We start from the raw sequence: 21,540 nt of genomic DNA on the forward strand, positions 1-21,540 counted from the left end.
GTAAAAGATTTGGGGCAGATAGGATAAATTCTTTTTGACGAGGGTTATGTGGCTTTGGAACACACTATCTGGAGTTGGTCACTGAAGCAGCGGTCACTGAAGCAGAGAGGCAGTAGAGAGAAAGTCAGATAAAAGTGATATTCCAACAAGGCGAAGCGTGTCGAATTAGGATTCCTGCTCATGTGCAGGATAATTGCACAGTGGGCTAAACAGCTTGTGATGCAGAAGGCAGCAGCGCGGGTTCAATTCCCGTACCGGCCTCTCCGAACAGGTGCCAAAATGTGGTGACTAGGGGCTTTTCACAGTAACTTCATTGAAGCTTACTTGTGACAATAAGCGATTATTATTATTAAGAGGACAGAGGCTGGGCTGAAGGGCCCAGTGTTCTAATGCATAAATGCACAAGTTTACATGGACAGATCCATTATAAATGCAGATAGAGGTTATAATTACAGAATTATAGAAAGGTACAGTACAGGAAGCCATTCGCCATCAGGCCCATGCTGGATCTCCCAAAGAGCAATCCAGTTAGTTCCACTCCCCAGCTTATTCCATATACCTGCAATTTCCTCTCCTTCAAATATTTGTCCAATACTACCACCCTATCAAGAATTGCTTTCCGGGCAACACAGTGGCACAGTGGGTTAGCCCTGTTGCCTCACGGCGCCGAGGTCCCAGGTTCGATCCCGGCTCTGGGTCACTGTCCGTGTGGAGTTTGCACATTCTCCCCGTGTTTGCATGGGTTTCATCCCCACAACCCAAAGATGTGCAGATAGGTGGATTGGCCACGCTAAATTGCCCCTTAATTGGAAAAAATGAATTGGGTTCACTAAATTTTTTTTTAAAAATTGCTTTCCGAATACTAACCATGCATTGTATTCAAAAGATTTTCCTCATGTTGCCTCTTGCTCACCTCTGTGCCCTTTCATTATTGACCCTTCAACCAATGGAAGAAGTTTCCCTTTATTTGCGCTTTATAAAGCGTTCATGATTTTAAATACTTCTATCAAATCTCCTCTTCGCCCTCTCTGCTCTAGAAAAAAAAAATCTCAGTTTCCAAACCAAGAACCTCCACCATCTAGAAGGACAAGGGCAACAGGCGCATGGGAACATCGCCACCTGCAAGTTCTTCTCTGTGTCACGCACTATCCTGACTTGGAGATGTATCTCTGTTGCTTCACTGTCACCAGGTCAAAATCCTGCAGCTTCCTCCCTAATAGCACTGTGGATGTACCTACACTACATAGACGACAGCGGTTCAAAAAAAGGTGGCTCATCACCACCTTCTTAATGGCAATTAAGAATGGGTAATAAATGCTAGCCCAGCCAGTGATGTCCACATCCCATGAACAAATATATACTCCATGTAACTGTAATTCCTCATTCCTGGAAATATTCCAGCAAATCTCTTCTGCATCCACTGCGCCCCCCCCCCCCCCCCCCCACCCACTCCCCTAACCACCACCACCACTTCCCAAGCCTTCACAACCATTTTTTCCAAGTGTGGTGTCCAAAATTGGACACACTTGTCCCCCCAGAACAAACTAGCAAAAAAAACACGACACAGAAGTGTGACAACTGGAAGAAAGATTTAGTAATTGACAGTTAAGATTTTCACTATTGTAGATGGCATGCCTTCCAATTATACAGCATACAATTAGAGATAACAGTGTTAAACCAAGGTGGTTTCAGTACTTTATTGAAAGTATAACCATGACTCATTCTGCATTCTTTACTGTATCACAAGAGATTTACAGGTTTCCAGGTCAAAAATATTTAATATTTGCTATAGCGCTTAGCCCAGTCAGCATTAGAATACCTTTGGTCAATTTATCCAGGCAGCATATTACCTCACAACAAATTATCAAATGTATTCTTGATTATAAGAGTTTGAAAATATAATTTTTAGGTAATTTACAGATAATGTAGGAAACACTGCTTTAATTTCACTGTCCTAATCAATTAGGAGTGCAACTTGATTTTACAGAAGTGACTAGACAGCATTTTAAGAATATGAGAATTAATTACACAGTTATAAGCACATGCATCATAGGGGTGACCAATGACAAGAGCTGGGCAAAGGCTGGGAATTCTGCAGCACATAACACACCCCGCTCTCCAAAGCATGTTTACCATCCACTAGGCACAAGTCAGGAGTGTAATTGAACACTCTCCACTTGCCTGGATGAGTGCAGCTCCAACAACACTCAAGAAGCTCAATACCATCCAAGACAAAGCAGCGAGCTTGACTGGCACCCTGTTCACTACTTTAAACATTCACTCCTTCCATCAATGGCGAACTGTGGCGGCAGTGTGTACCATATGAGATGTACTGCAGCAACTTGCCAAGTATCCTTTGATAGCACCGTCCAAACTTGTGACCTCTGCCACCTAGAAGAAGAAGGGCAACAGACGCAGGGGAACACCACCAGCTGCAAGTTCCCCTCCAAGAGACAAACCTGATTTTGGGAATAAATTGCCATTCCTTCATTGGTGTTGGTTCAAAATTCCAGAATACCCCCCCCCCCCCCCAACCCCAACCCCAAGGGCACTGTGGGAGTAACACATGGACAGCAGCCGTTCACGAAGGTGACTCATCACCACCTTCTCAAGGCCAACTGGGAATGGCCAATAAAGGCCGGCCGTACCAGTGACGCACACATCCCATTAACAAATTTTTAAAAAGCAGAACTGCTAACACTTATCGCTTTCTTACTTTTCGTAAAATAAAATTTGCTCAGTTTCCATCTGCACTGGCCGTTCTATTCAATAAAAGATGGAAAAGTTAAGTTATGCGTATAATATACAATATATACAAATAAAAGGGGCTGTATTCACATTGTTTACAAAGGCACAATCAGCCTTTCGCTTCCATTGATCTCATCCAATTATTTGGGTTTTACGTTTATATAGTAATGAATGTAACAGCTGCTTTCAACAGCTTCAACGTAGGTCACATCTGAAGTTAAATCTGGGAAAGTACATGGCAAAAATCTTGTCAGCTAAGGCAACGGCCACATTAAACAGTTTGGCAAATTGAAGGTCAACTTTGTGACAAGTAGCCAACAATATTTATAAAGGAGTGGAGAATGTGCGCGGGTAGCTGTGAAGCAATGAGACAAGCTACACCCCACCATGCCAACCTCCAACCATTTGAGGGTAAAACTTCTCAAGAATACCCTCTTTGACCATGCTTCAAACTAATTTCCTCAGCTGTCCCTCCAACTCTGACTACCACCATGAAACATGTTGGGCCATTTAGCCACATCAGGAGCTAAATAAATGTAAGTAGCTGTTACGAATCAGATTAAACAACACATTACTATATACAGATTTGTTTCAACGTCACTGACGAGCATAGAACACCCTGCAGAATAAGTACATTTGAGAATATGAGAGATAGTGTTATATGATTTCGCCATTGTACCGGACATGAACAGTGAGGTTTGGGAAAAAATAATTACACCAAGAAAAAATGAGCACAAGGAGGCAAAGAAACTACACCCTGAGATTTCCATTTTTCCTTCAATGTACATTTCAGTCTTAACTTTCACAGTGTTACAGGAAAATAAATTTAGAGCAGGGTGCACTAGGATCAGTGGGTGCATGTTGAACAATACGGCGTTGCTCACTCCAGTTTAGAGGTGATCGGCATTTTGAATTCCTCCATCCACAGTCAAAGCTCCAAACCTGTCGTAAGCAAATATGTGAATTAGCATCACAGAGAATACAGCCAAATTGCATCTGGTGGTGGTGGTTGGGGGGGGGGGTGAGGGCTCTTCCCATGACGTATAAATTGTTGTTCCCTTTACATTTGGTGTTCTTGCAAATTGTCCTGATGAGTGCAAAGCTTCAACATGTCTTTTCTCAACAATATTCAAGTTCAGTACTGACTACTGGTAAGTCAGAGACTATACAAAATACTAATTTGCCCAATTGAGAAATTTCAGAACTGCTAAATGTATAACTCCTGGAACTTACTAAGGGATTTTTTTTGAATTTACAAAAGATAGATTTTTGGGCAATTAGTAAACTGGCACATTAATAAAATTACTAAAAGGGTTATTTTTCTGAATGAATATGGGGTTAATTTATTTTCATTATTGACTTATCCATGTGAACAGCTTAGGGACTGTTTAGCACAGGGCTAAATCGCTGGCTTTGAAAGCAGACCTAGGCAGGCCAGCAGCACGGTTCAATTCCCGTACCAGCCTCCCCGAACAGGCGCCGGAATGTGGCGACTAGGGGCTTTTCACAGTAACTTCATTTGAAGCCTACTTGTGACAATAAGCGATTTTCATTTCATTTTTCATGTGCCAATGAAACTATTATTTCTAATACAATTGCTGACAAAGAAAGATGATTGAGGTTTATTGCTATACTCTGGATTCTGCAATTATCATACCCCTTTGCAAGCATGATTTTTTTTGGGACCAGGACACATTCACCTTCCATGCAACCATATACCGAATGGATTAATAATCAAAGAATTAAACTCTGGTGATCTCTCAGGTTTGGTGCGTCGGGTGTCTGTGTGATGGAGCACCTTGCTAATCCACACTTCAATCACTTATGGATTTGAACTGTCTTGGCTGTTTACGGGATCTTGATGGGCACAACATTACAATGGTCACTACACCTGGGAAAAGTGACCGGTGGTGATGCACTTTGGCACATCCTGAAGCTGGGTTTCCTACTTGCGGTTATTTATCTCAATCTACCGTAATTTCTGTGAGATGTGCAGGGTTACCAAATGTAGGCTGCATTTACCTTTCCAGGATGTGATTATTCTCAACAAGCTCCCTAGCAACTCCCTCCATTTCTTCCTTCAGTTTCTTCATTCTACAGAAAGATTAAAATTGTGGATTTTGAAGAGGAAGAACATGTTATTCCATTTCTATTCACATGCAATCAGCTGTGACCAAGACTAAATCCCATTTAAAATCACAAACTCTGCAAAGCAATAGACAAGTAATTTTAGATAGAGAAATACCATTCAGCATCCAAATAAAATCTAACATGTTGTTCTTTTATAAAGGGTATTCATTAGGCAGCACGGTGGCACAGTGGGTTAGCCCTGCTGCCTCATGACGCCGAGGTCCCAGGTTCATTCCCAGCTCTGGGTCACTGTCCGTGTGGGGTTTGCACATTCTCCCCGTGTTTGCGTGGGTTTCGCCCCCACAACCCAAAAATGTGCAGGCTAGGTGGATTGGTCACGTTAAATCGCCCCTTAATTGGAAAAGAAAATGAATTGGGTACTCTAAATTAAAAAATAAAAATAAAAGGGTATTCACCTGAGGTTACAATGCTGTTCATTATCCAAATTAAGCTGGCTTTCTTACACCATTAGATGGTACAGAGTCCCAGGAGAGGAAATTCAAAGGATCCAAGAGATTTATGTCTCGCGTTATCTACCTTCCCCAGCATACACTCAATATTATTTAATTCCTGTTATTTATGGCCCAGTTGGTTAAATATTAAAAGGAAAAGGCAGAAGGAACATTTCGCATTTTGGGACACTTACATCTAGTCCCTTGACAAATGTAATTTCTTGTGCTGGTCACATTCATGAAGTCTGTGCTTATCTCCTTTTTAATTGTTTTCCTTTTACTGACGCTACACATTCAATGCTCAAGCACTTTTCTAACATTTTGTTTCTCATCAAGCCATATTCCAAACCACATTCAGGAGGCGAAATCAAATAGCCAAACAGCTCTTAAGGCATCCCACTACACACCAAGAACAGCTTACATCCATGGAACACCTTGAAAACATCCCAAAGCATTCCACAGAAGTGTTATCAAACAAAATTTGATACCAAGCCACATAATGAGGTATTATGGTTGATGACCAGAGGCCTGGACTGAAGGAGAAGTTTATCTGAAGAAGGAGAGAGAGATGGAGGGTTTTAGAGAGGGAATTCCACAGTTTAGGGCCTTGGCAGCTGAACGCATTGCCTGCAGTGGAAAGATCAAAAACAGGACATCTAGATGACATTGGGGAATACCCAACTCAGTGTAGTTTTTGGCTTTGAACACAAACGTACTAAACACTACAGCATGATTGGTAATCTAAAATAAGGCTTCCTTACTGAACAACAAAATTCTATTTTTAAATTTTGTTTTGAAATTTAAAGTACCCAATTTTTTTTTTCCCAATTAAGTGGAAATTTAGCATGGCCAATGCACCTACCCTACACATCTTTGGGTTGTGGGGGTGAGACCCATGCAAACACAGGGAGAATTCCACATGGACAGTGACCTGGGATTGAACCCTGGTCCTCAGCACCGTGAGGCAGCAATGCTGAAGAACGAAATACTGAGAGCTTTTTCATACACCCGCTACCTGATGTTGTTCCAACTATTATATCACATGTTAACTTGTATCATTTCCTGTGATTATGTTCATCAGTCCATTTACATATTCACTTGACAATCAATGGCATTACTATTGAAGAATCCCCAGTTAGCAACATCCTGGGGATTTCCATTGCACAGAAATTGAACTAGCCAGATAAATGCTGCGGCTACAAAAGCAGGTCAGAGACTGGGTATCCTGCGACAAGTAACTCACCTCCTGACTCCCCAAAACTTGTCCACCTTCTACAAAACACAAGTCAAGAGTGTGATGGAATACTCTCCACTTAGCTGGATGAGTGCAGCTCTAACACTCACGAAACTTGACACCATCCAGGGCAAAGTACCCCGCTTACTGGCACTCCAACCACAAACATTCACTCCCTCCATCACCGACACACAGTGGCAGCTGTGTGTACTATTTACAAGATGCACTGCAGGAACTCACCAGGGCTCCATAGGCAGCACCTTCCAAAGCCATAGCGGCTACCGCCTTGAAGGACAAGTCAGCTGACATGGGAACACTACATCATCCACTCACTATCCTGAATCAGAAATATATCACTGTTCCTTCGCTGCCGCTGGGTCAAAATCTTAGAACTCCCTTCCTAATGCACTAAGGATGTCCCTGTGCCACATGGACTACAGTGGTTCAAGAATAAGGCCTTTTGACGGGCAAATAGGGATGGGCAATGAATGTTAGCCTAGCCAGCAGCACCCACAGTCCATAAATGAATAAAAAATTTCAGCAGTGTGATAATCAGTGTGTTAAACTATGTGCACTACAAAACAATGTCACAATGCTCAAGAGGCAGAATTGTTCTCTAAATAATCATCTACAGTGGTGCTGATATATAATATTCATCTACAGTGGTGCTGATATATAAACAGCAGGGGCTGTTTAGCACAGGGCTAAATCGCTGGCTTTGACCAAGGCAGGCCAGCAGCACGGTTCAATTCCTGTAACCGCCTCCCCGAACAGGCGCCGGAATGTGGCGACTAGGGGCTTTTCACAGTAACTTCATTTGAAGTCTACTTGTGACAATAAGCGATTTTCATTTCATTTCATATTGGTGTAGGTAGACTGGTTTAGTAATATTGATGATCACAGTGAAACAATTCACTTCTGTACAGTAGACTTGTCATGGATCCCAGTCTTCCCACTGACCAGCAGAATCGTGGATCGAAAGGATGGCCTCACTTCATTAGGTTTTTTGCATACGGCTAACTGGTGCAAGTGTTGAATTAAAACCTCTACTTGTGCAAACCTGGTTTAGAGAGAAGAGCTTGCACCTGGCACCAGTGATGGGGGGGAATTCAGAATTACCTTGGATGTTTGATACCTTTTGATTATTCATGTACTTGGAGAATCATAAGATGGTAAGAATTAGGAGGAGTAGGCCATTTTCCCCCTCGAGCCTGCTCTGTCATTCAATATGATTATGGCTAATCTGATTTTGGGCTTAACTCACTTTTCCTGCCAGCCCCCTATAACCCTCGATACCCATGTCAATCAAAAATCTGTAACCCAGCCTTGAATCTAGTCAATGATCCGGCCTCCACTGCTCTCTGGGGAAGTGAATTCCAAAGGTTAATGACCCTCTGAGAGAAGAAATTCCTCCTAATTTCCATCCTAAATGGGACACCCCTTATTTTCAAATTCTGCCCCCTAGTTCTAGACTCGCCACCTGGAGAAGCATCCTCCTTTTATCTACCCTGTTAAGTCCCCTCAGAATCCTATATGTTTTTATAAGATCAAATTAGTCAAAATAAGTGAGGCAGAGTATATTCTCTTGGAAATAAACACATCAGGCCTGCTCTGCAGATGGTGTACAGATGACCTTTTGGGGTTACTACTTGTTCCTCTAGTGTAGGATGCAAATCTAGAGAGGAAATCTTGTGAGTTACTACTCTGACAATTCATTTCATCAATGGCATGCAGCACTTAATATAATCCAGTAAATCAATTCCTTCATTTTAATTAAACTAGATGAACCAGTTGTAAACTAAATGTGTACAGACTTATCAATGTGAATGTACATTTCTTCTTGGTATTCTGAAACTATATTCCACTGAAGATCAACTGTTCCCTGCCAAATTAGAACAGCTTGGAGGAGGTATCCATACACATGATTAAAACCAAATAGTGATTGAGCTAAGGTTGGTGAATTGGCAGCGCTGAACGTAGGAAATCAGCTCCTTTATCCTATGTGATGTGCTCGATATCACTGCAAAAATATTTACCCAATGGTCATTTCCATCAAGGTATTCTGACTTGGGTAACCAAGAGGTCCTGGAGATTTCCAGTCACTAGACGTTGCCATAAGTGCTTTTTGAGGCAGCAGCTCCTGCAGCTATGGGAGCAAAATGGGGGAAGAGGGCGAGAGAGAGAAAGAGAAAGTGAGAGAGAGAGAGATGTCAATTATAATTCATCACAAATGCTTTTGTGTAACTCAACCCCGTCACAACCAATCAGGGACAAAATTAAATTAGGGTATGGCATTGGGAGCACCTAGTTCTGGTGTGACAAGGAATCTAGTCATTTGATGAAAATAGCCAGGGAAAGAATTCCCCCCCCCCCCCCCCCCCCCCCACCAACCTAGTTTGACAATGAGTGACCAAAATGTGCCAGGTTTAATTGGATGTATTCCTGGAAGTTTCATCAAATTACCCTTAACTCCCCACTGATAACCCAACCTGCTTATCCTTTCAGCTCCATGCCTTCCCCCACCAATTGCAAATGAAACAGGCTCTTCATCAGCAAATTTGACTACCAGTCAAACATCTTTTTTCTCCCTTAATAAAGCAAAGTGCTCAAGGAAACATGAAACGGACAATCTTTTTTGCTGTCCCTTTGTGATTTTTCTTCCAGGTTTGTTCAGTGCCCTGGAGTTTAATTTTCAATTCCTGCAGGGTTGGCAACATTACAGTTACTCCATGGCTGACTGAACACCCTGTGAAGTGGCTTAGCAAGCCACTAAAATTAAGCAAGTCAATCAAGTACAACTCAAAATGTTTATCACCAACCTCTCAGGGAAATTAAGGATGGACAACAAATTCAGCCTCCTCTGAATCACCCATGCCCCAAAACAAACTACCAAAAACATATTGCTGCTCATCTTCTCAGGGTCTAAACAACTATACCTTTTTGATATGTTCCTGGTACGTGAGTACTTCCTGCTCAATGTTTACAAACTGATTGGCAACACTCAGCACTTGTTTTCTCAGAATGTGCATTGCCCTGTGGAGAAAGCAGAACTTATTACAGCCAACTTATTACATAGTCACAAAACTATTATTACTTTTAGATTACTGCAATGATTTCTACAATTCCACATAGAAAGCTACAGCAATCAGGATATGCAGCCACAGCAACAACTTGCATTTAGACAAGCATTTTCAACATAATACATTGCAAGGCATTGGTGCATAGCAGACAAAATCAGATATTGAGCAACATGCAGGCGATCAAATGCTTGGTCAAAGGGATAGGTTTTAAGGCACAATTTAAAAAGGAGGAATCAGAGAGAGAAGGAAGTTGTTCAGTGAGATAATTTAAGAGCTTAGATTCTAGGCAGTTGAAAGGATGACCGCCAATGATGCAGCGAGGAAAATTATTGACGTGCAAGAGATCAAAATTGAAGGAGCACATAAATCCCAGAGGGCTGCAGGAGGTTATAAAATACCAATTACATGGAAAACAATCTACTGTAACATTCATTTTCCTTCACATTTATCAACACATGCCATCACCTCCAGAAGAATGGTTACAATGAGAGAACGTATCTGTTTCTTTCCCCAAATGTGTGCGCCCAGAGGCAGATAGCGCATCAATTTAATGTCTCGGCCATAAAACGATAACTCTGACAGTGCAGCACTCCCTCGGCACTGCACCACAATGTCTGACTGGCATACATAGAAAATAATATTCAACGGCCCTGCAGGTTCAGGATTAAAAGCATTCTGATCAAACTGTAAAGATTAACCCACACAACTACACTCATTGGAATTTCAAAGAATGAGTGGTGATCTCATTAAAACATAAAAGATTCTGAAGGGAAAATTAAGCAAAGTAGTGCAGATGCTGGAATCTGAAACAAGAACAGAGGACACTGGGAAAACTCAGCATGGTCTGGCAGCATCTTAAAATTCTGAAGGGGCTTGACAGGGTTGGTACTGAGGGGTTGCTTCCTCTGGCTGGGGAATCTAGAACACAAGGGCACAGTCTCAGGATAAGGAACAAAGAAAATTACAGCACAGGACTAGGCCCTTCGGCCCTTCAAGCATGCGCCGACCATGCTGCCCGTCTAAACTAAAATCTTCTACATTTCCGGCGGCCATATCCCTCTATTCCCAGCCTATTCATGTATTTGTCAAGATGCCCCTTAAACATTACTATCGTCCCTGCTTCCACCATCTCCTCCGGCAGCGAGTTCCAGGCACCCACTACCCTCTGTGTAAAAAACTTGCCTCGTACATCTCCTCTAAACCTTGCCCCTCGCACCTTAAACCTATGCTCCCTAGTAATTGACCCCTCTACCCTGGGAAAAAGTCTCTGACTATCCACTCTGTCTATGCTCCTCATAATCTTGTAGACCTCTATCAGGTCGCCCCTCAACTGCCTTTGTTTCAATGAGAACAAACCAAGTTTATTCAACCTCTCCTCATGGCTATGCCCTCCATACCAGGCAACATCCTGGGGATGATCATTTAGGAGATGAGGAGAGATTTCTTTACTCAAAGGGTTGTGAATCTTTGGGACTCTCTGCCCAAGAGGGTTGTGGATGCTCTGTCATTTAATGTATTTGAGGCTGAGATCGCCAGACTTTTGGTCTCGAGGGAAAATCGAGTGGAGCCAGATCAATCATGATCGTACTGAGTAGGTTTGAGAGACTGCATGGTTGGTCTCCTGCTATTCCTTACTTTTTATTAACTTTTGAGAGGGTGCTGGATTACTTCTTGACTGGGGCAGGGCTCCTATCATGTACAGAATATTCAAGTGCCCTTATAGCTAGTATTTAGTCCATGTGATCTCAAACTGGTTTTGATTGCCCGAGGGGGATCAGGCAGGAATTTTCCCTTATTGGTTTAGGGCTTTTTCCTGTTTTTTTTTTGTGCGTCTCTGAGACAGAGCAAGGGTGAGAGAGCTAGAGCAGGAGAGATAGAGGGTAGTGGGAAGAAGCGTTTAGTCCTGATTCCTCCAGCCATCAAGGTATGTAGGGCAGGCTTGATGGACTAGCTGGCCTATTCATACTTGTCATGTTCAGAACTCCATTGCAATACTGACCATCAACAGCGACAGCACCTGTTGGTGCACCTTAAGTCACAGATGCATCAATAAGCTCAAGTTCACAAATCTACTCATGGATTCCAAAGTATGTAAATCAATCAAGTTTTAAATCAAATTAAAAATCACAACTCACTTCATCCAGTCACCTGCCACTTCAAGAAATGATTGATATTTTGCAACACATTCATCTTTGAACAAGGACATCGCCTTTGAAGCGTAGAGCCACATCTTCTGCCTAAAACGGAAAATGAGAAAATACATTCTTAGATTTTAACCCACTCGAATATAACAAAGTATTTTTGAAAATAGTATTTTTCAGGCATTTTAAAGCTGAATCGTGGTACTGTGCAGTTCAGGTGCAATAAATATTGACTGCACTGATCCTCACAGTATCAGTAGGTTAGGCTGCATTCAGTCAGATGTTAGGTATGCCACTGCAAAATGGGCCAGATTAAAGCTTGCCTTTGTACCATCGTACTGTGCCGTAATGGGCATTTAGTGTGTTTTTTGAAACAAAGCAAGGGACATTCAATAGCAATTAATCACAGAATATCCTGTTATTGAGTCCATATAATCAAAATGGCTTAATTGCTATAACAGCTCACCCATTTTTGCTGATAATTCAGCTCCCTCATACTGGTGGCTTTGCACTGCTCCAAGATCACCAGCTCCCATTTTTTAAAATTTAGAGTACCCAATTCTTTTTTCCCCCAATTAAGGAGCAATTTAGTGTGGCCAATCCACCTACCCTGCACATCTTTGGGTTGTGGGGGCGAAATCCATGCAGACACGGGGGGAATGTGCAAACATCACGCGGACAGTGACCCGGGGCTGGGATCGAACCCGGGACCTCGGCGACATAAGGCAGCAGTGCTAACCACAGCGTCACCATGCCGCCTTACCTGCTCCCATTAATGGAAAATATATATTTAAAAAATATATATTAAAAATAAGGGGAAGAATCAACCTTACTCCTCTCCAACAGTTTAGAGGACTTGGTGATTTTCCAGTTCCTGGGTGCGTGACACTGCCTTCGTTACAAAAACCGCCAACTGATTTACTGATGCTCTCTGGAAAAGGAAACCTATTGTCAAGTTCCTGTCTAGCCCGTACATGATTCTAGTCTCACGTCAAGGTGGGAGACTCCGAGTGGCCTAGCTTCAGTTTAGATCAAGGAGGGGCAGCTAATGATGTTGACTTTGCCAGTAACATTCACACCCCAGGAATGAATAACATAAACCTGGCTGCAGCATAGGGACCAATCAGGCCGCAAGTGCTGCTGACCCAATAAGAGAATAAGTCAATTGTCCATCCATTCATTTAAGTGGCTGGAAAATCAGGATAGCTTCCTTTACTGCATTTCCCCTACTGGCTGAACCCAGGCGATACAATGTACCTGCGAACAGAAATTCTGACCCACAGCAGTATCTGCACAAACACTGTGACCAATGCAAAGTCATTGTTAATTATCTTGGTATCCTGCTTTTCTTTCAAACATATTGCTCTTGCACACTGCCAGCAATGATAGCATTTCCTGCGTAGAGCCAGCCCTGCAACCTAACCACCAGCACAGACAATGTGGTTTCTGAATTGAGTCTTGTGCGCACACTCATGGAAACACAGCCTCTCGCTCATTAACCAACACTTAAACCACATCGTTCTGAAGGGCCCGATGGTTATGGACAGGCTCACACAAGTGCCAAATAGACATGTTCCTCCTCATCCACATTCAAGGAACGGGGCCAAACTAAACACTTGTTTTGTGCTCCAGGTGATGCAAGGTTTTGTCAGCAGAGAAAGCTGAGGGGGGGGGGGGGGCATGATTGAGGTGGACAAAAGTATGAGGGACATAAGATGGAGGAGATAGGAAGGATATTTCCCCTTAGTCGAGGGATCAATAACCAGGGCACAGATTTAAGGTAAGGAGCACGAGATTTAGAGGGGGTTTGAGGAAAAACATTTTCACCCAGAGGGCGGTGGAAATCTGGAACTCACTGAAAAGGTGGTAGAGGCAGGAACTCTCAAACCACTTAAGCAGTATTTAGATGAACACCTGAAACGCCGTAGCATACAAGCCTACGGACCAAGCGCAGGAAAATGGGATTAGAATAGATTGGTGCCTGATTGCTGGCACAGACATGATGGGTCGAAGGGGCTCTTTTTGTGTTGTAAAACTTGATGATTCTTTGGTTCTTTAATGAGGACAAAGCAAGTTGACTCTTGGAAACTGAGGAAGTCATTGCTCCTGAAACTAAAGAAGTGCAAGAAAAAGAGCAATCCAGCTTGCGGATTAACAGATAACGAATTATTTATCTTGTCTTCAGGCTGGTTTGTGTGTCCGTGTGCCAATAGGGTGGGGTGGGGTAGGGTAGCACATAGCAGCTGCTGTCAATGTTCACATTTTAACGGTGAGGTCGCAATATTGTGTTTGATCTTAGAAATAGACAAATTTTCAATTGAAAAGCAAATTACTGTGGATGCTGGAAAGCTTAAATAAAAATAAGAAATGCTGGCAAACACTCAGGAAGTCAACGCATCAGAGCCTTTTCTGTTCTGGTTTAAATTGATCAGACTGCATAAGCCCATTACTGTTTACACTTTGTGCCAGTCAGAAGACTTCCCTTTCAACACTTTGAGGCGGTTTGAGTTTTAAAAATATTTTGACCACATTTCTAATTTAGCTAACGCCTCACTTGCAAAGAATAAGATGCAGCCGTCGCATTCTAAAGCAAAGGCAGGGCTGAAAGAAATAGAACATTTTACGAAGTCAGTTCAGTGAGTAATTGCACTGCATCTATCAGTAGAGGCACGTTCTCCATTTCTTTTTAAAAAAAAAATTTAGAGTACCCAATTATTATTTTTTCTAATTAAGGGGCAATTTGCCGTGTCCAATCCACCTACCCTGCACATCTTTGGGTTGTGGGGGGTGAAACACAAGCAGGCACGGGAAGAATGTGCAAACTCCACACAGTCAGTGACATGGGGCCGGGATCAAACCTGGTCCTCAGTGCCGTAGGCAGCAGTGCTAACCACTGCGCCACTGTGCCGCCCAACGTTCTCCAATTCTAGATAGTCCTACAGTAGGAGCGATTACTGGCAGAAGACAATATCAAATGTCAGCTCCTGGAGCAGAAAAAGCACTCCTTTTTGCTCACAAATGCACAATGCAATATAGTTAAGTCTCTGCAAAACGGATCAGTCTGATCATTTGAGAACTCAAATGAGACACTGCTCCACTATGCTTTGCCTCACAAAAAAGAGGCTGAGTGAACTGATTCTTAGAAGGTAGTGTCTCTTTAAGGAGCACCAGGTTCCTGAGCAGACTGCTCTTTGGTCTAATGCAATGCTCACTAATTCAGTTGCTGCACATCCGCAATTGGGAGAGAATCCAATTGACAACTCCACATCCAGAAGCAAGGTGGAGCATACTGGAATTCAGAGACGTGCTATACATGATTTTTCAACCATTACGGTGAAAGGGTGAAAAAACCAGAGGCACTGTGTACTGCTGTCCCCGCTCCTGCGTTCCCAACATCCACAGGTGCTCCTCCTCCTGGCAGCATGGATTTGGAAAATTATCCTCCTTATGTGTGCCACACGGCAGTAATGTTTTTGAAGGTAATGTTAACTGTTTGTAACAAAACCGTAACAAATAGAAAACACAGCACTTAGGGCATAAGTGATAAAAAATCAATCCACCACATGCTGAATACTTACTTATCAAATTTGTGAATCTGCTCCTCATTATATGGCAGCTCTGAAAGAGAAAGAGTATTCGGGATAAAATCCTTGGAATTTAGAAGTCAGAAAAATAAGTTCTCATTCATGAATCGAATAAGGAATACAGGGGAAACTTCTTTACCCAGAACATGGATCTGACTACCACAACGAACAGCTGAGATGAACAGGATGGATGCAGGGAAGCTAGACAAGTACATGAGGTGGGAAAGGAATAGAAGGATATGTTGGGATTAGATGAAGAGGGATGGGAAGAGGCTTGTTTGGGGCTTAAACGCCAATTTGGAGCACAAGGGCTGATTGGTTTGTTTCTCTGCTGTATATTCTGGTTTGTTTCATGCGCTGTATATTCTATGTAATTCTATAATTACTGCTTCTACTTATTGTGTTACAATGCATATCTATCAAAACAGCAATGTAACTAGAGCAGCAGAAGAGGGAGGCACGGTGGTGAAGTGGTTAGCACTGATGCCTCATGGCGCCGAGGACCCGGGTTCGATTCCGGGTCACTGTCCATGTGGAGTTTGCACATTCTCCCCATGTCTGCGAGGGTCTCACCCCCATGACCAAAAGATGCACAGAGTAGGTGGACTGGCCATGCTAAATTGCCCCTTAATTGGGAAAAAAGAATTGGGTACTCTAAATTTAACAAAAAACACCGGCAGAACTCAAAGTTCTCCAGAGCATAAAGAACATAAGAACAAAGAACAAAGAACAAAGAAATGTACAGCACAGGAACAGGCCCTTTGGTCCTCCAAGCCCGCGCCGACCATACTGCCCGACTTAACTACAATCTTCTACACTTCCTGGGTCCGTATCCCTCTATTCCCATCCGATTCATGTATTTGTCAAGATGCCCCTTAAATGTCACTATCGTCCCTGCTTCCACCACCTCCTCCGGCAGCGAGTTCCAGGCACCCACTACCCTCTGTGTAAAAAAACTTGCCTCGTACATCTACTCTAAACCCTGCCCCTCTCACCTTTAACCTATGCCCCCTAGTAATTGACCCCTCTACCCTGGGGAAAAGCCTCTGACTATCCACTCTGTCTATGCCCCTCATAATGTTGTAGACCTCTATCAGGTCGCCCCTTAACCTCTGTCGTTCAAACCGAGTTTGTTCAACCGCTCCTCATAGCTAATGCCCTCCATACCAGGCAACATTCTGGTAAATCTCTTCTGCACCCTCTCTAAAGCCTCCACATCCTTCGGGTAGTGTGGCGACCAGAATTGAACACTATACTCCAAGTGTGGCCTAACTAAGGTTCTATACAGCTGCAACATGACTTGCCAATTCTTATACTCAATGCCCCGGCCAATGAAGGCAAGCATGCCGTATGCCTTCTTGACTACCTTCTCCACCTGTGGACCTGTACACCTAGATCTCTCTGACTTTCAATACTCTTGAGGGTTCTACCATTCACTGTATATTCCCTACCTGCATTAGACCTTCCAAAATGCATTACTTCACATTTGTCCGGATTAAACTCCATCTGCCATCTCTCCGCCCAAGTCTCCAAACAATCTAAATCCTGCTGTATCCTCTGACAGTCCTCATCGCTATCCGCAATTCCACCAACCTTTGTGTCGTCTGCAAACTTACTAATCAGACCAGTTACATTTTCCTCCAAATCATTTATATATACTACAAACAGCAAAGGTCCCAGCACTGATCCCTGCGGAACACCACTAGTCACATCCCTCCAATTAGAAAAGCATCCTTCCATTGCTACTCTCTGCCTTCTATGACCTAGCCAGTTCTGTATCCACCTTGCCAGCTCACCCCTGATCCCGTGTGACTTCACCTTTTGTACTAGTCTACAATGAGGGACCTTATCAAAGGCCTTACTGAAGTCCATATGTACAACATTCACTGCCCGACCTGCATCAATCATCTTAGTGACTTCCTCGAAAAACTCTACCAAGCTGGTGAGGCACGACCTCCCCTTCACAAAACCATGCTGCCTCTCACTAATACGTCCATTTGCTTCCAAATGGGAGTAGAGCCTGTCTCGAAGAATTCTCTCCAGTAATTTTCCTACCACTGACGTAAGGCTCACTGGCCTGTAGTTCCCTGGATTATCCTTGCTACCCTTCTTAAACAGAGGAACAACATTGGCTATTCTCCAGTCCTCCGGAACATCACCTGAAGACAGTGAGGATCCAAAGATTTCTGTCAAGGCCTCAGCCAGTTCCTCTCCAGCCTCCTTCAGTATTCTGGGGTAGATCCCATCAGGCCCTGGGGACTTATCTACCTTAATATTTTTCAAGAAGCACGTTTCGGCACCTCCCGTTGGAACGGACTTTTGGGCTCTTGATAGGAGCCCCAACGGCAATTTAAATGGCCAAAAACACTGTGCGGTAAACCAGAAGGGAATCCCCCCGGACACGCATGGAAAAAGGAGAGGATAGCGGCCGGATTGCAGAAGATCTTCTGGAGCAGCGGCAAGGAAAGGAAGCTCGAAGCAAGATGGCGTCGGACGGTGGCCGTTTGTTATGGGGCCCGGAGCAACAAGAGTTCCTGCGGCGCTGTGTGGAAGAGCTGAAGAAGGAGTTGAAGAAGGAAGTGTTGGCCCCGATATTACAGGCGATTGAAGGGCGAAAAGAGGAGCTGAGGACCCAGGAGCTGGAGCTTCGGGTCGTGAAGGCAAAGACTGCTGAAAATGAAGATGAAATACAGGGCCTGGTGGTGAAGGCAGAAACGCACGAGGCACAGCACAAAAGGTGTGTGGAAAGGTTGGAAGCACTGGAGAATAATTTGAGGAGGAAGAATTTAAGAGTCCTGGGTCTTCCCGAAGGCGCAGAAGGAGCGGACGTCGGGACATATGTGAGCACGATGCTTCACTCGCTAATGGGATCGGAGGCCCCGACGGGCCCTTTGGAGGTGGAGGGAGCTTATCGAGTTCTGGCGCGAAGACCAAAGGCTGGAGAAATACCCCGAGCTATAGTGGTGAGGTTTCTCCGCTACAATGACAGAGAGACGGTCCTCAGATGGGCGAAGAAAACTCTGAGCTGTAGGTGGGAGAACGCGGTGATCCGTGTATACCAGGATTGGAGTGCGGAGGTGGCGAGAAGGAGGGCAAGTTCCAATCGGGCTAAGGCGGTGCTTCACAAAAAGGTTAAATTTGGAATGTTGCAACCGGCGAGACTGTGGGTCACACACCAAGGGAAGCACCACTACTTTGAGACGGCAGAAGAGTCGTGGACATTCATTGTGGACGAGAAGCTGGAATAGTCTGGCGAGAGAAAGAGCTTCTGGGACAAAGTGGTGGGGTGATTATGTGGGGCGAGGAAGGGGGAAGAGGGGGGGGGGGATGATTTTTCAATTTGTTAATTCTGTGATCCTGTAACTTTTCTCTCTTCCCCATGTTGGGGGGGGGAGTATGAGGACCTGTGGGCGCCGGTGGGACGGAAAGGGGAAGGAGAAGGGAAATGCGCCATTAGGGGCGGGGCCGAGTGGGAAACGCAGGCTTTGCTCCCGCGCTATGGTAATTGTGGCGGGAACAGGGACGCAGGAAGGAGGGGGCCTCGCACAGTGGGGGCCGAGGGCAAGGGGGGAAGCCAAGGTCAGCCAGAGTTCGCTGACTTCTGGGAGCAACATGGGGGGTGCAACTACGCTAGAGGGGTATCTAGCGGGGGGGGGGGTGGTTAACTGGGTTGCTGCTGCTAAGGAGAAGGGGGAGCTGTTATGGGATGGGGTGGTCGAGGGGGGGGGGGGGGGGCGTCGGTGGGATATACAGGTACGTGGGAACCGGGTGAGGAGCTGGGTTAAAAAAGGGGATGGCTAGTCGACAAGGGGGGGGGTAAAGAGCCCCCCAACCCGGCTGATCACGTGGAACGCGAGAGGGCTGAACGGGCCGATTAAAAGGGCACGGGTACTCGCACACGTAAAGAAATTAAAGGCGGATGTGGTTATGTTGCAGGAGACGCACCCGAAACTGATAGACCAGGTCAGACTACGTAAAGGATGGGTGGGGCAGGTGTTTCATTCGGGTTTAGATGCGAAGAATAGGGGGGGTGGCTATCTTAGTGGGGAAACGGGTACTGTTTGAGGCAAAGACCATAGTGGCAGATAGTGGGGGTAGATATGTGATGGTGGGCGGCACATTGCAAGGGGAGGCGGTGGTTCTGGTGAACGTATATGCCCCGAACTGGGATGATGCAAATTTTATGAGGCCTATGTTGGGGCGTATCCCGGACCTGGAGGCGGGAAAGTTGGTAATGGGGGGAGACTTCAATACGGTGCTTGATCCAGGGCTGGACCGGTCGAGGTCCAGGACCGGGAGGAGGCCGGCAGCGGCCAGGGTGCTCAAGGACTTCATGGAGCAGATGGGAGGAGTAGACCCCTGGAGATTTATTAGGCCTAGGAGTAAGGAGTTCTCATTTTTCTCCCATGTTCACAAGGTATACTCAAGGATAGACTTTTTTGTCTTGGGAAGGGCACTGATTCCGAAGGTGACAGGGATGGAGTATACGGCCATAGCCATTTCGGACCACGCTCCACATTGGGTAGACCTAGAGGTAGGAGAGGAAAAAGAACAGCACCCACTCTGGAGAATGGATATGGGCTTATTGGCGGATGAGGGGGTATGTCTAAGGGTGAGGGGGTGTATCGAAAGGTACTTGGAGCTTAATGACAATGGAGAGGTTCAGGTGGGAGTGGTCTGGGAGGCGTTGAAGGCAGTGGCCAGAGGGGAACTGATATCCATAAGGGCACATAAAGGGAAGCAAGAGGGTAAAGAAAGGGAGCGATTGTTGAGAGAACTTTTGAGGGTGGACAGGCAATATGCAGAAGCACCGGAGGAGGGACTGTACAGTGAAAGACAAAGGTTACATGTGGAATTTCACCTGCTGACCACGGGTAAGGCAGAGGCACAGTGGAGGAGGGCACAGGGTGAACAGTATGAGTATGGAGAGAAGGCTACTGGCCCACCAATTGAGGAAGAGGGGAGTGGCGAGGGAGATAGGTGGGGTGAGAGATGAAGAGGGAGAGATGGAACGGGGAGCGGAGAGAGTGAACGGGGTGGTCAAGGCATTCTATGAGAGGTTATATAAGGCTCAGCCCTCGGAAGGGAAGGAGGGAATGATGTGTTTCCTGGATCAGCTGGAATTCCCGAAGGTGGAGGAGCAGGAGAGGGCGGGACTGGGAGCACAGATTGAGATGGAGGAGGTGGTAAAAGGGATTGGGAGCATGCATGCGGGGAAGGCCCCAGGACCGGACGGATTCCCGGTGGAATTTTATAGGAAATATATGGACCTACTGGCCCCGCTTTGACGAGAACCTTTAATGAGGCCAGGGAAAGGGGGAAATTGCCCCCGACTATGTCGGAGCCGACGATATCGCTACTTTTGAAGGAAAAAGACCCGCTGCAGTGTGGGTCCTACAGGCCCATTTCCCTTTTAAACGTAGATGCTAAGCTCCTGGCCAAGGTGATGGCGATGAGGACAGAGGACTGTGTCCCGGGGGTGGTCCACGAGGATCAAACTGGGTTCGTTAAGGCGAGACAGCTGAACACGAACATACGGAGGCTGTTAGGGGTGATGATGATGCCCCCACCAGAGGGGGAGGCAGAGATAATGGTGGCGATGGACGCCGAGAAAGCATTCGACAGAGTGGAGTGGGACGATCTGTGGGAAGTGTTGAGGAGATTTGGTTTTGGAGAAGGGTATATCGGATGGGTACAGCTGCTGTATAGGGCCCCGGTGGCAAGTGTGGTCACGAACAGGCAGAGGTCTGACTACTTCCGTCTTTATAGAGGGACGAGGCAGGGGTGCCCCTGTCTCCGTTACTGTTTGCATTGGCAATTGAGCCCCTGGCCATAGCACCGAGGGGTTCCAGGAAGTGGAGGGGAGTACTCAGGGGAGGAGAAGAACACCGGGTATCATTGTATGCAGATGATTTATTGCTGTATGTTGCGGACCCAGTGGAGGGGATGCCTGAAATAATGCAGACACTCAGGGAGTTTGGGGAATTCTCGGGGTACAAATTGAACATTGGGAAGAGTGAGTTGTTTGTGGTGCATCCGGGGGAGCAGAGCAGGGGAATAGATGATTTACCGCTGAGGAAGGTAACAAGAGATTTCCGGTACTTAGGGATTCAGATAGCCAGGAGTTGGGGAACCTTACATAGGCTTAATCTAACACGATTGGTGGAACAG

General features: G+C 45.2%; 1 protein-coding gene across 2 annotated transcripts in view; it reads right to left on the reverse strand.

Moving 5' to 3' along the window:
• Positions 1-2,535: 2,535 nt before the first annotated feature.
• Positions 2,536-21,540, reverse strand: part of tbk1 (TANK-binding kinase 1) — a 115,997-nt gene continuing 96,992 nt past the window's right edge. For both annotated transcript variants that reach the window (XM_072484995.1, XM_072484994.1), the window contains exons 16-21: positions 15,364-15,403; positions 11,780-11,881; positions 9,501-9,597; positions 8,601-8,710; positions 4,771-4,842; positions 2,536-3,690 (exon numbers count right to left, since the gene is read on the reverse strand). In XM_072484995.1, the coding sequence (XP_072341096.1) occupies positions 3,639-3,690; positions 4,771-4,842; positions 8,601-8,710; positions 9,501-9,597; positions 11,780-11,881; positions 15,364-15,403 (473 nt within the window). In that variant the 3' untranslated portion in view covers positions 2,536-3,638. The remainder of the gene's footprint in view (positions 3,691-4,770; positions 4,843-8,600; positions 8,711-9,500; positions 9,598-11,779; positions 11,882-15,363; positions 15,404-21,540) is intronic.

This window comes from Scyliorhinus torazame, chromosome 19 (assembly GCF_047496885.1).
Source record: "Scyliorhinus torazame isolate Kashiwa2021f chromosome 19, sScyTor2.1, whole genome shotgun sequence".
NCBI lineage: Eukaryota > Metazoa > Chordata > Chondrichthyes > Carcharhiniformes > Scyliorhinidae > Scyliorhinus > Scyliorhinus torazame.